Raw genomic sequence first — 13,412 nt, forward strand, 5'->3', positions numbered from 1 at the left:
TCAGTTTTTGGACTTTTTCTCTAATCTTTGATTTTTGCTGAAATATTGGATCATTTGAACATTTATTGAAATGAAAGCATGTGAGAAGTTTAGAGGGAAAAATCACTATTTGGTGGAGCTGTTAACAACTCATAGACATGTGAAATGTGACCCCGACTACACACTGCTTTTTGTAAGACGTCAAAAGCCAAAAAGGTTGGAAACCACTGGTTTCATCTTTAACAATGTGTTGTATTTTAAAAGCTTGTTATATTATCCATTGTGTCAAATCTTCATCTGGAAAGTAACTAAAGCTGTCAAATAAATGTAGTGGAGTAGAAAGTACAATATTTCCCTCTGAAATGTAGTGGAGTGGAAGTATAAAGAAAGTAAGCACCTCAAAATTATTCTTACAGCACAGTATGTGAATAAATGTACTTAATTACTTTCCAACACTGGTGGCAGGTTTACCTAATATAAACAAACCAACTTGTTATATGTAAGAAGTATGGCTGCAACTAATGATTATTTTCATTATTGATTAATCTCTCGCTTATTTCTTTGATTAGTAAGTCAGTTGTGTGGTCCATAAAATGTCAGAAGATGCTGAAAAATGTCATACACAAGATTATGTTTATTTCTTTTCCTGAATTTTCTCTAATTTTTGCTTGTTTTTTCTTCTCGTAAATAACGGATACATGAATTATCATCTGCTGACATATTATCTATCAAACATCTAATCGATTAATCAAGAAAATAATCGACAGATGAATCAATATTGAAAATAATTATTAGTTGCAGCTCTTTCTCATCATTATTATTCATGTTGTGTCTTTCCAGGATGCTTCTTTGCTTCTTTCTCTCTGCTGTGTGAGGAACTAAAGAGGAAACGGAGGACTGAGGAAAAGATGGAGGGTGAACTTCGAGCAAGGAGAGAAGAGGAGGAGGATGAGGAGGAGAGAGAAATGATGAAGGTAAGCAGCAAAGACTCAGCTAGAAGAGATCTGATTGATGGACACACCCCGATCTCCGCCTCCTCCTCCTTCGACTCCTCTCCTTACCTCTCTACCTCCATCCGCCAAGGAAGAGGAGGAGGAGGCGAGGAGGACGGAGAGGAAGATGAGGTCAGAGTCGCCATAGTCACCATCGAGGATGATTCTTGCCTGTCGGAGCCTTTCGGCACCGCACACCTTGAAACGGCCAGTCAGATCACAAGGGTGGAGGATGGAGGAGGCAGAACGGAGGAAAAGGGAAGAGAGGAAGGAGAGAGGCAGGGAGCAGAGGAGGAAAAGGAAGAGGAGGATGAAGAGAGTGATGAAAGAGAGGAGGAGGAGGAGAATGAGGAGGAGGAGGAGGACCTAGAGGTGACGTCGCCATTTCATCACCTGCTGAGCCAGGTAGGACCGCTCCCTCTATTTTTTGTCCAGACTTTTTCAAGTCTTAAAACAAAACGTACATACCCATATGAACATTGAAAGAGTTCCTCCTGTTCATACTGACCATTAGAAGATCCCTTCATAATACACTTACACTTACAAAATCCACAGTCCTGTGCAAAAATGTCTTTAAAAGTTTATCTGAAGTTTTTTTTGTAATTTTTTTTATTGTGAATAACGATGGGTACAAAACAGGTGAGGTCACAGTAAGTACAGGAACACATAAACAACCAAGAAAGATAACAGATGGTAAGACAACAAAGTGGGATAAGACAAAGAAAGGAATATAAGATCTCTGATGAGAGCAAGTAGATGGATGTGTGTTGCGTTGACCAGGGATGGGAGTTGGGTTTTTGAGGGTTAAATGAACAAAGATAGTAACATTCATGCACAAATACATGCGGACATACTGGATACACTAACATATACACATAGTGCATGCATGCATACATTCCTCCTCCCTAATATGTGGGCTTAAAATAAATAAAGTAAAGCACTAATAAGCAATTAAATCAGTCAATTGATTCAACTGATCTCGTACGAGTGAGTGAGTGTGAATCGGATATTAGCTTCAGTTTATCAAAGGTCCAACGTATGTATGTAAAAATGCTCCCCGCAAGTCAAAATCCAGGGCTTCAACCTTCTCTGAAAACTCTGTTTGTAAAGTTACCTCTACTTCCTCCTCGCGATGACATCAGATTGTTCGCACATGCCCACAAATGGTCGTCCATTGGTTGTCTTTGCTACTGAGGTTGTTGACGTTGTCCTACTCACATATTTCAGATCAGATTCTGGCTCGAACACGTACAGATATATTTGAGAAGTTGATATTTTGAGTAAAGTAGTCAATTAATTGATTAGCTGCCAATATTAATATAATCGCCAACTATTTTGATAATTGTTTAATCGTTTGGAGTCATTTTTTAAGAAAAACAGTCCAAATTCTGTCATTCAGCCTCTCAAATGTGAATATTTTCTGGTTTCTTTAGTCTTCAATGACAGTAAAGTGAACATCTTTGGGTTGTGGACAAAATAAGGACGTCATCTTGGGCTTTGGGAAGCAGTGATCGACATTTTCACCATTTTCTGACGTTTTATAAACCAAACAACTAATTGATACAATCGATAGATTAGTCGATAATGAAAATAATCTGTAGTTGCAGCCCTCTGGAGTCGGAGGAAGGGCCAGTATAAGATAAATAAGGAGTTTTTAACTGGAAATCATACAAAGATATTCCAGTAGAGCCCCAGAATATAAATATACACCAGGAAATTTGCACGATATGTCCCCTGTGAATAAAGGGGAATAATTAGAGAATGTATGTGAGTATCGTATTCAGACAGTGAAAGTGGAAGAAGTTCACACCAAACTATCACTGATTCACTGAACATGACTGGAGGCAGAAATTTTGTCCCTGTTTACTCTCATCTGCTGACAGAATGATCTTTGTTTTTGAACTGTCTGACAGCAGCCAGCAGGTGGCGTCAGTCCACACTTTATCTCCTCACTGTGAATGAGAAACAAAACACACACACACACACACTCACACGGAGGCTGAAACAAGCACAACAGCTGGCTCAGAAATGCTTTGTGTGGTCTTGTGTGTTTTGTGTTTGTGGTGTTCAGGTACCAGCCGACGACGTCAGCGTCTGTGTGTGTGGCATTCAGGTGCCATTGTGTCTCCTGTTTTGTTGTCTTTATAAACAAGCTGAACACCAACTGCTGCGAGTGTGTGTGTGTGTGTGTGTGTGTGTGTAAGAATACTGCAGCAATATAGAGTCATTTAAGTGTTTCTTTTCCTGCAGTAATGAATCACTTTAAACTGTAAATATGCTTTTGAGTATTCATTTCAAAAACGCGTTTTTAAAAAACTAAATGCACAAGAATTTGTTAATTAAAAGTGTGACTGTAAATACAGTTGTTTTGGCTCGTTTGTAGATAAAAAAGTAATTATAATCATTGTTATTTTAAAGGATAGACTCACAATTTGTCACATCTGTCTTAAAACAGCAGTCAGGTGTCCATATGAACAGTGAAAGAGGTTTTCCTCACTGTAATCATTCCTCCTGTTCATACTGGATGTTAAAATATCCTTCAAATGTGTTTTCAATGGAAGTGATGGAGGCCAAAATCCACAGTGTGTCCACACAGTCATTTAAAAGTTGATGTGAAGCTTATATGAGTCTTCAGCAGTCTGAGTTAGTCATATCAAGTGGATATTTGACACATTTACAGTCTTTTTAGCATCAAATTCCCTCTTTGTGTTTCCTCGGACAGTGTTTCCCTGTTGAGCTGCGGTGGAAGTATAGTAACAAAAAGAGGAACTTTGGCACTAAAAAGACTGTAACGTTGAAAGATATCTACTTGATTTGACTCATTTGGACGCTGAAGTTTCATATTAGCTTCAGATAAACTTTGAAATACATTTTTACTCAGAAGGAGGTCTGTGGATTTTGTCCTCCATCACTTCCATTGTAAGGTCATTATGAAGGGATCTTCTAATGGTCAGTATGAACAGGAGGAATGATTACAGCAGGAAAAACAGGTTTCACTGTTCATTTGGGCTCCTGACTGTTGTTTTAAGACAAACTTGTGTAAAAACTGTGAATTTATCCTTTTAAAATCACCCACCTCTCTTAGAGACAGAGATATTCACTAAATTTTAAAAATTGCAGTGACACAAAATTTTGCATCCCTGCCCGTAATTTTGTGACAGGCTTAGTAAATATCCCCCAATGTCACACACACACACACACACACACACACACACACACACACACACACACACACAGACAGTAGATTTATACAGGAATGTGCAGCAGTGAACATTCCTCAGATTCCTCCCATAACTCATAGCTCCATCAGGATCATGGGATATGAAGTCTGCTCCCATGGGAACTGTTAGATTAACACACACACACACACACACACACACACCACATACATACATACACACATGGTGTCATAGCATGATGGGACACCTGCTGATTGATTTAGGTCCAGTTCTGCACTTCTTTTTACGACCACTAGAGGCAGTGTGGTGGTTTTGATTCAATTGCAGCACATGAAAGTAGATTTTTGAAGATCAGATTTGTTGATGTGTGTGTTCATGTGTGTGTGTGTGTGTGTGTGTGTGTGTCAGTCAGTGAGACAGAAAAACTAGGGCACTAATCTGGTGAGAACAGTCTTTAATCTAAGAGCTTTTTTCTAGATTACCACACATATAGGAGATTATACACACACACACATACAGAGGAATTAATGATAATAATAATAATAATAATACAGTGTGTCAGTCTGTTTGATAATTCCCTTATATGTTACAGTCTCTCCATCTTTCTGTCTTTAACTGAAACACATGACCTCTGCGTGTTGTTAACACACACACACACACACACACACACACACACACACTGATCATGCTAGGGTCAGATGACTGGTGTGAATAGAAGCACATTAGAGCTGCAGCGGTATGTCTGGTATGTGGACACACATTTCATTTAATTTCAGTTTCTCTCTCTCTCTGTTGTGTTGTGTCCTAAATGAGGTGTTTTGTCTGAACTCTGTTAGTTTCTGGGAATCAGGAAGCAAATGATGAACCTGAACATGTCACGGCTTGTTTCCTGTCAGAGGAGGTCAAGTCCAGGAAGTGAACGCCACATGACACGCTTTGGCCCGTGAAGATTTATCTCCATAGACATAAAATCCTGAGCGTGTCGGCTAATTTTTATGTCATTCATGTGTCCGGAGAGTTTTCTGATCCAGCCAGAGAAGAACATGTGTGATGTGCACCCAAAAATGTGGAAGCCTCAAGTTATGTGTTGTTGTTGTCCGACCACATTGGAAATCAATCGTAGGCCTAAACGAGAATTCAAACAAATATAATCCAGGAAGTTCAGTTTAGCTTCTTTTCTACTACGGAAACCTAACGATCCGTAATCCAATATGTTTTTCAGACTAGAACGTTTCAGATATACGCTAGTAGGCGACTCCGTATGTCCATCATCACTTAATCTGTTTGGTTGGTGAGTGTGGCGAGAACAATACAGTCATACCGCTAATGTAGAGTTTCTTTTACATAAAGATAATTTGATTTTTTTGTCGTAGTTTTTGGTCACGATTGGCGGCTACTTGTTATGTTAGAAATGTAAATGGACTCTACCGGAACGTTACTGGGAATCGTAATTAAGGACGTACTCTCCAACAATCCACAGGTTACCTTGAGAAATGCAGAACACATGTTAGATATTCCCGATCAGAACATGTTTTGTGTAATGAAACTAGAGCTGCAGCAATTATTCTATCAGTTAATCAACAATTATTTTGATAATCATTTGTTTTGAGTCATTTTTAAGAAAAAAATGCTGAAATTCTTTCATTCCAGTCTCTGAAATGTGAATATTCTCTGTTCTCTTTAGTCCGCTATGACATTAAACTGAATATCTTTGAGTTGTGGGCTGTTGGTCGGGACAAACAAGACATTTGAGGACGTCATCTTGGACTTTGGGAAAACAGTGATCGACATTTTTCACCATTTTCTGACATTTTATAAACCAAACAACTAATCGACAAATCAAGAAAATTCTCGACAGATGAATCAATAATGAAAATAATCGTTGGTTGAAGCCCAAACGTCCAATCTAAACGTATCCAAGCACATGTCCTTCACATAGACGGTATAAAAATATGGACGTAGTTACCGTGACGTCACCCGTTGGTTTCTGAAGAGCGGTTTTGAAGCTCAAAGCGAGCCGCTCCGGCCGTCGCCATCTTGGCAGTGCGTGACACCGCCTGACTCCCAGCCAATCAAAAATGGGTAAAGAGGCGGGGCTGAATGACTGAAACAAGCCACCTAGCGGCTGGCGGACCTGTCACTCAAAGCAGCCATGTCCTTCATTATGCAGAACTTTACGGCTTAATAAAACTTAAACAGGTGAGTTATAAAAAAATTCACACTGTACAGTTGTCATGAACGAGGAAATTAGCTACAGAGACCTAAAGCGTTTCTTGTACCAGGCTGTAAACATGTTTATTTCTGCTGTAAAGTTAACATGGGGGTCTATGGGGATTGACTTGCTTTTGGAGCCTCAAGTGGTCATTCAAGGAACTGCAGTTTTTGGCACTTCTGCATTGGCTTTGTTTTACAGCCCCGGAGGTTTCCACTTGGTCCTCCATTACTAATCACAGTGTTTGCCATGTTGTGAACCAGCTGTTGCATTCCTTTCCCCCTTATGAGTACCTGGAACTTAGATTTAGTGCCACCTCCCTGAGCAGCGCCAAAATTTAGTTTCAGGAACTCACATCCACCTGAAAACAGTGGAACAGTGTGTTCAAAGGCTCATCAGACGCCAAAACAGCAGTTTGTAACAAACAAGGTTTTACTTTCCTCTTTGCTGGTTTTCTGTGGCTGACTTGCTCTTCTGCACTTTTTCACGCAGAGCTGATGTCTGTCTGAACACTTACCAAAGTTTATTTCCATTATTAATCAGTCTGCTGACTATTTTCCGATTGAATCGTTTCCTATTATTTTACAGTAAGTGTCATTTTACTTTGCAACAAAATCTGTGGATGAAATAAGCAGACAGTGAATTAAAAGTAGCTGCGACTAGCATTTATTGTCATTATTGGCCGTCACACCCGAGGAGATATACTCAAATCACTTTCTCTGTTTCCTTACTGTCTCTTGTTTTTAATCCACACATACCTGAACACACCCTCGTACCCTCTATGTGTGTGTGTGTGTGTGTGTGTGTGCGCGAGGTCACATTCCAGCCAGTCAAGTCCGCCACACTGATCTCGCCGAGTCAGCACACACACATTCCTGTAGCTGCGGCAGCATTCCTGGAGTCTTCTGCTCGTCAGCAGGACGGAGGTTTGAACCTGCGACCTTCTGGTTTCAGCGTCGTCTCTTTGGGTCTGAAGTGTAATTAACAACCAGCTCGATGGAGACGAATAATTAAACCTTCAGTCTTTAACCTGCTTCACTTGTTACGTTTTCATCTACGTTTAGCTTCAACTGAACATGACGTTACATATTTAAAACATTTAGTATCTCTTCTGTAAAGCTCAAACATCAAACTGAAACTTGCTGCGTCGGTGATGCTGCGTCAACTTTTTTGGCCTTTGACCTCTTAAAATAAAGCAAAGTCCACCTGGGACCCCTCGTCACATGTTGCATCGTCTATCCGTCAAATGGAAGAGGACTTGTTTTGTTTTATTTGGACAACTTTTAGAGGTTTGAGGAGATAAAATAAAGTAATTCACAACTGTTTTGCATGCTGGAAATATGTTTTATTCCGTATCCTGTCCTGTCAATCCGGTTCTTCTCCAGTTGGAGAAATATTAAGAACTGAAGTGAAACCAGAACATCCGAGTTCTGTTCCTGAAGTGAGAAAACCTCACTGACATTCATAACTCTGCTATTAACTACAAATCCAGTCTTGAACAGAACCTTTCTCAACAGTATGTCGTGTGTCTCGTTTCATATGTTTAGAGTTTTCTGATTTTAATAGAATAAATAGGGCGCCTGTGCTTGTATGTGATTGGTCGACGCAGCGTCTTACTGGATGATGTCACGTTGCAGCAAAAGTTGAGCCACATTCAACTTTCTTTTTTTTTTTTTTTTGCCAGACGACAGGCTGCTGAAAGATAGAAAGCAGGTCAGACAGACAGGTGTGCTCAAACTTATCAGCCTAACCACTCTGTCAGCATCATCACCGTGGCAACCGGACAGCACCGGGTCCCTATTGGTGGGTTGCACGAAGCGGCAGCAGGCGGCTCTGTTCCACTGACCTGCAGAGGACACAATGAGGAACAGGTGCTCTGCTGTCCTGTCTACACACACACACACACACACACACACACACACACACACACACACACACACACACACACACACACACACACACACACACGGTGTTTTACAGTGTGTAATGCGACACTTGAAGAATGCCAGTAAAAACCTTCAGTTTCCAGTCGTTCTCGCGCTCCCCCGCTCTGTTTTTCTTTCTCTTTAGCTCCCAGCTGCAACTACAGCTGCTACAATTAGTCAATTAATCAATTGGCTGATTGACAGAAAATTAATCAGCAACTACTTTGATAATTGATCGATCGTTTTGAGTCATTTTTTTAAGCAAAAACAACTTCTGGCGGCTCTGGAGGGTATGTAAACAAACAGTAGCAGCAGGATTTCACTTCTTTTTCTCATTATTTACTTGAAATGTAAACTTATCAAATACATCCGTTCATGTTCGAACCCGAATCTGATCTGAAATATGAGCATGAACAATATATTGAACAACTGTAGCAACACAGACAGTCTCCAGTCGTTCTTGCGCTACCCTTCGTTGTTTTTCTTTCTCTGAGTTCCCGTCTGTAGAGCTGCAACAATTAGTTGATTATTTGATTTGAGTGAATAAATCTGCAGCTATTCTGATAATCGAACAACAGTTTTAGTCATTTTTTTAAAGCAAAAAAGCTAAAATTGTCTCCGTTCCAGCTTCTCGAATGTGATAATTTGAAGCTTTTCTTTGTCATACATGATAATAAACTGAATATGTTTAGATTTCAGACTGTTGATCAGGTAAAACATGACATTTGAAGATGTTATAACTGACATTTTTCACTGTTTTCTGACATTTTATAGACATAAACTTGATTGATCGAGAAAATAATCGGTGGATTTAAAAGTGAAGAGTATCCATCAAAATTTCTGGAGCCCAAAGTGACGTGTTCACATTGCTTGTTTTGTCCCATCAAAACCTAAAGATATTGAGTTTAATATCAGAAGAAAAGCTGCAAATCCTCTGAAATAAACACCAGAACAAAGAAATATTTGGCATTTTCTCCATCTTCTGCTTGAAAAATGGCTGAATTGACAAACTTCGTCCTCACATACAGTATTTATTTCACTATTTCTTTCCTGTCTTAACTTGCGTGCATTTTCTTTTTTCTATGAATCTTCATTTTTCGTTCCTTCCTGCCTTCATCCTTGTATTCTTTCTTCCTTTCTTATGAATCCTGATTGCAAACACTGACTCTCGATTTCTCCCCTGAGAACGATTGCAGCTCAGACACACACATACAGCTGCTCATTAAAATATACATGAGCACTAAGTCCCTTACATCCCTGCAACACTCCCTGCATTCATTATTGATCAACACACGCTCCGCTCTGCAGCCGTTGTGTTTATTTGCTTTTTAAAGCACCTGTTGTTTGCTGCATTGCACCGCTGTAATCTGTCCCACCGGAAACACGTCCTGTCGACTCAGTCGTTAGTCTGAGGGCACGTCGCCTCTAAACTGTCAAAACCATGTTGAGTTCATGGATGAAGTGTTGCTGCAGGTCTGTGTGTCGGTATGTCTGAAACTTAAAGAGAGAATCTGAGTTAAATCTCCAGTCTGTTTGGATTGGGTCGGACTGTTCTCGTGTGTTTATTTTAGGTCCGTTTCAGATCAGGTTTGAAACTTTGCACCCATGAAGACCTCTAATAAACAGCAAGATGTCCCGATATAAGATCATGTCCACACTAAGCTGGCTAAGTTCGGAAATATGGATCTCTTTTTCTCTCCGTTTTGGCCCTCCATCCAGACAAAAATTACACTTTTCTCCCCCGAAAATAGAGCGTGTAAATCTGAAAACGCCGTCAGATCGGCGACAAAACAGATGGTGGCATTAGCGCGGCGTTTCATTGGAAGAGGAAGAAGAGGAAACACGACAATGGCGGACGGCTTCATGCGAGTGTTGTTCTCTTTATTGTCTACTTTGATGGCTAGCTTAGAGTTATACGTAGCTATCTAAACTGTTGTAATCCGCTCGCAATAAACTAAATGTCAGGAAGCCGCTGCGGAAACTGAGTATAGTATACTGTTTCTTCTTCGCTGGTTTTCGCTGGTTTCCTGTGGCTGAACTGCTCGTCCGTCCTCCGCACATGCCCAGAAGGAGGAGAGTTACTCGTTTTTGGAGTTTTAATGTGGACGACTTAATGTAGACAGAGTCAAAGAAAACATGTTCAGTTAACGTCACAATTAAAACCATTAACTCGGCTTTATTCACCAAACGTTTTGGGCTATCTCGTCTTCATCAGGGTGGTGTCTGAGGCCGCTTCCATTTCCCTTTACATACATACAATCATGATAAATACCATCAAATATCATAATCAATACTTTCTTCAAAGGCAGAAAAAGGTTTGAAGAAAAATTAGGTTGCAGCCTCATCATTCAAAGTAGTATTCTGAAAAAATTAATCCATCTATGGTTGAACTTAAGGCTGTTTTTTTGATTGATTGATTAGTTGTTTGGTTTATAAAATGTCAAAGATGAAAATGTCAATCACTAAAGCCCAAGATGACGTCATCAACTGTCTTGTTTTGTCCACAAAGATATTCAGTTTACTGTCAGAGGACTAAAGAAACCAGAAAACATTCACAATTAAGAAGCTGGAACTGGAGAATTTCAGTACTTTTTCTTTAAGAAATGACTCAAAACAATTAATCAGTTATCAAAATAGTTGGCGATTACTTTCTGTCGATCAACTAATTGATGAATCCTTGCAGCCGAGCCAAGTTTGAACGCCAAGAGCAAGAGAAACACCGACAAAGACAGTGAACACTTTCATGCTGTCTTAGAAGCTGGTGACTAGGGCTGCAGTCAACCACAGAAGATCTTGGTCGACGAAAATCGTACATAATCTTCAACTAATCGATTATACGTTCAGTAACCGTTGAGTACAGTTAGACCCAGCAGTCTCCATCAGGTTGGGCGAGTTCAAAGTTGTGAAAACAACGGGGGTGTTTTGAATACACCCCCGTTGTTTTCACAGGTAGTTTGTTAGTCTGTCCCTCCCGCCGCAGGAAATAATGGATTAATCCTGGAAAGCTGTTGATGTAGCACTTTTCTCCTTATGAAAATAACACGGAGATTATTCGACCAATGAGAATTTAGTCGGACGAGAGCATATCGACCAACTAATCGACCAGCAGACTACAGCCCTACTGGTGACCTGTAATTATTGCTGTTGGTTGTTTATGTGTCCGATGTGGAGAATTAAAAGTATAAGAGTCGGTTTCTACTCTACTCTACTCAGCACATTCAGTCATATACACAGACAGACAGAGAGATGAAACATCTTCTGCTGAAAATCAATCTTTCACACATTCCTCTGATCCTCACTCGCTCTCTCTCTGTGTATTGATTCTTCACACACTTGTAGGCTAATCCAGCTAGCGCACACACACACACACACACACACACACACACACACACACACACACACACAAAGGCCACATCTGCCTCGGTCTTTGAAGTGGTTTTCTCTGTTTCCAGTGTCTGACAGTAGTTAGCTGCGAGGATAAAAACAAACACAAGTGTACGTATATATTTCCTCCATATGCACTGAAGCGGTTGTCACTTTCAAACATGTTTCTTTATCCTCACACTCTCTCTGATGGGGAATACACACACACACACACACACACACACACACACACATGCACACAGTATGTCCTCAAGTGTGGGAAAGAGTCAGCTGTTTTAATGCACAACACACACACGAGTTTCAGGTTTTACAAGGCCATCAGAGGGAAAGACTCAGTGGGTTTGCATACCAGAGAGAGTTTTAAAAGATGAATGGGACGGAGTGAAAACAGATCAAAAAGAGACGGAGGTTCAGAGTTACAAAGAAACATGTGAGTGAGTAGAGAAAGAAAGCCTTTATGCAGTCTCTTTTTTTTTTTTTTTACTATTTAATTATAACAGTTGTGTGGAAGCCTCGAGCAGCCATGATTGTAAGGCTGCAACTAACAATTATTGTCATTATTGATTAATGTGCCTGTCTATAAAACATCAGAAAACAGTGAAAAAGAGTAAGTAGTAAAGTAATATGATTATTTTTTTAAAGGAATAATATGCAAATGTATAAATATTTGCATTTTTCACACTTTTAACCAGTTATCCCAAGATAATGATGGGATATTTCTGGCGATTTTCTATATTTTTCTTGTTGTCAACAAATCCCATAAAAACACTAAATAGATCTAAATTGATCGACTAACACGTATTGTGTGTGTTTCTAAAGCCTGATATATCTTATTCCTCTGTGCCGTAAACCTCCGTTATTTTCCAAAAACTATTAAAAACACGTCAGTGAGCCACACGGCTGCACTGGATGACATGTTCCTTCATTACCATGATGACACACTCGTTTATTTTGACTCACACACCGTCCTGCTGCCAGAGATACACACTAGAGCACCAACTGTGGATTCATCCGCCGCTGAAAATAGTCCCTAACAAATGCACTATTTCCTCCTGTTTGTTTGATTAAAAACGACTTTTTAACTGTTCCTAAATTGTACGGAAGTCAAGAGCTTGCATTTTTTAACATTATTTTTCATCGTTATCTTGATATAATGAGCTAAAACTTGGTGTTATTCTGTATTTTTTCTTATTGTCAACAAATCTCATGAAAAGACCAAAACAAGCATTAAGTCAGTGTGTGTCTGTGGCATAAATCTTTACAAAAGGGTGACATAAACATACGTTCATTTAAGAACAATAGTGATTTCCATAATCATTAAGTTTATTTTTATGTATCAAAAGAAAACGTCTGCTCTTGACTTCCATACATTTTAGATTTCTTTTAAAAATACTCCCCAGATCTCAAATGTCCTGTTATTCTATTATATTATTTTTATAAATGTAGTGAAAAACTAAACAAACTTTTACTTTCTGTTAATATTTGAAAATTCTAAAATCATATTTCCCTTCCTAGTTTGGCATCTATATCATCAGATGGATTTGACTTCATTCTTTATGCTAAATGTCTTTTTTTTGTAACATAAAAATTTGTTTTGCAAATACAGGATGTTTGAAGTAAATTGGGAGGAACGACCAGAGGGTTGGAAGGATGAAAAAACATGAAAAAGATGTAAATTAGAAGCAGAAAGAGGGAGATGTTAAATTCAGATTTATGACAATATGGACTGAGTGGGATGAAG

At 39.4% G+C, this 13,412-nt stretch overlaps 1 protein-coding gene across 2 annotated transcripts in view; it reads left to right on the forward strand.

Annotated features, from left to right (window-relative positions):
- LOC122974095 (F-box/WD repeat-containing protein 7-like) overlaps nucleotides 1-13,412 on the forward strand; it is a 39,584-nt gene that overhangs the window by 1,047 nt on the left and 25,125 nt on the right. Inside the window, exon 2 of one of the 2 annotated variants that reach the window (XM_044341975.1) lies at nucleotides 820-1,376. In XM_044341975.1, the coding sequence (XP_044197910.1) occupies nucleotides 888-1,376 (489 nt within the window). In that variant the 5' untranslated portion in view covers nucleotides 820-887. Of the gene's footprint in view, nucleotides 1-819; nucleotides 1,377-8,058; nucleotides 8,234-13,412 lie in introns of those variants that run through there. The other variant, XM_044341977.1, reaches the window with a different exon arrangement.

The sequence above is a fragment of the Thunnus albacares genome, chromosome 22 (genome assembly GCF_914725855.1).
Source record: "Thunnus albacares chromosome 22, fThuAlb1.1, whole genome shotgun sequence".
Lineage (NCBI taxonomy): Eukaryota > Metazoa > Chordata > Actinopteri > Scombriformes > Scombridae > Thunnus > Thunnus albacares.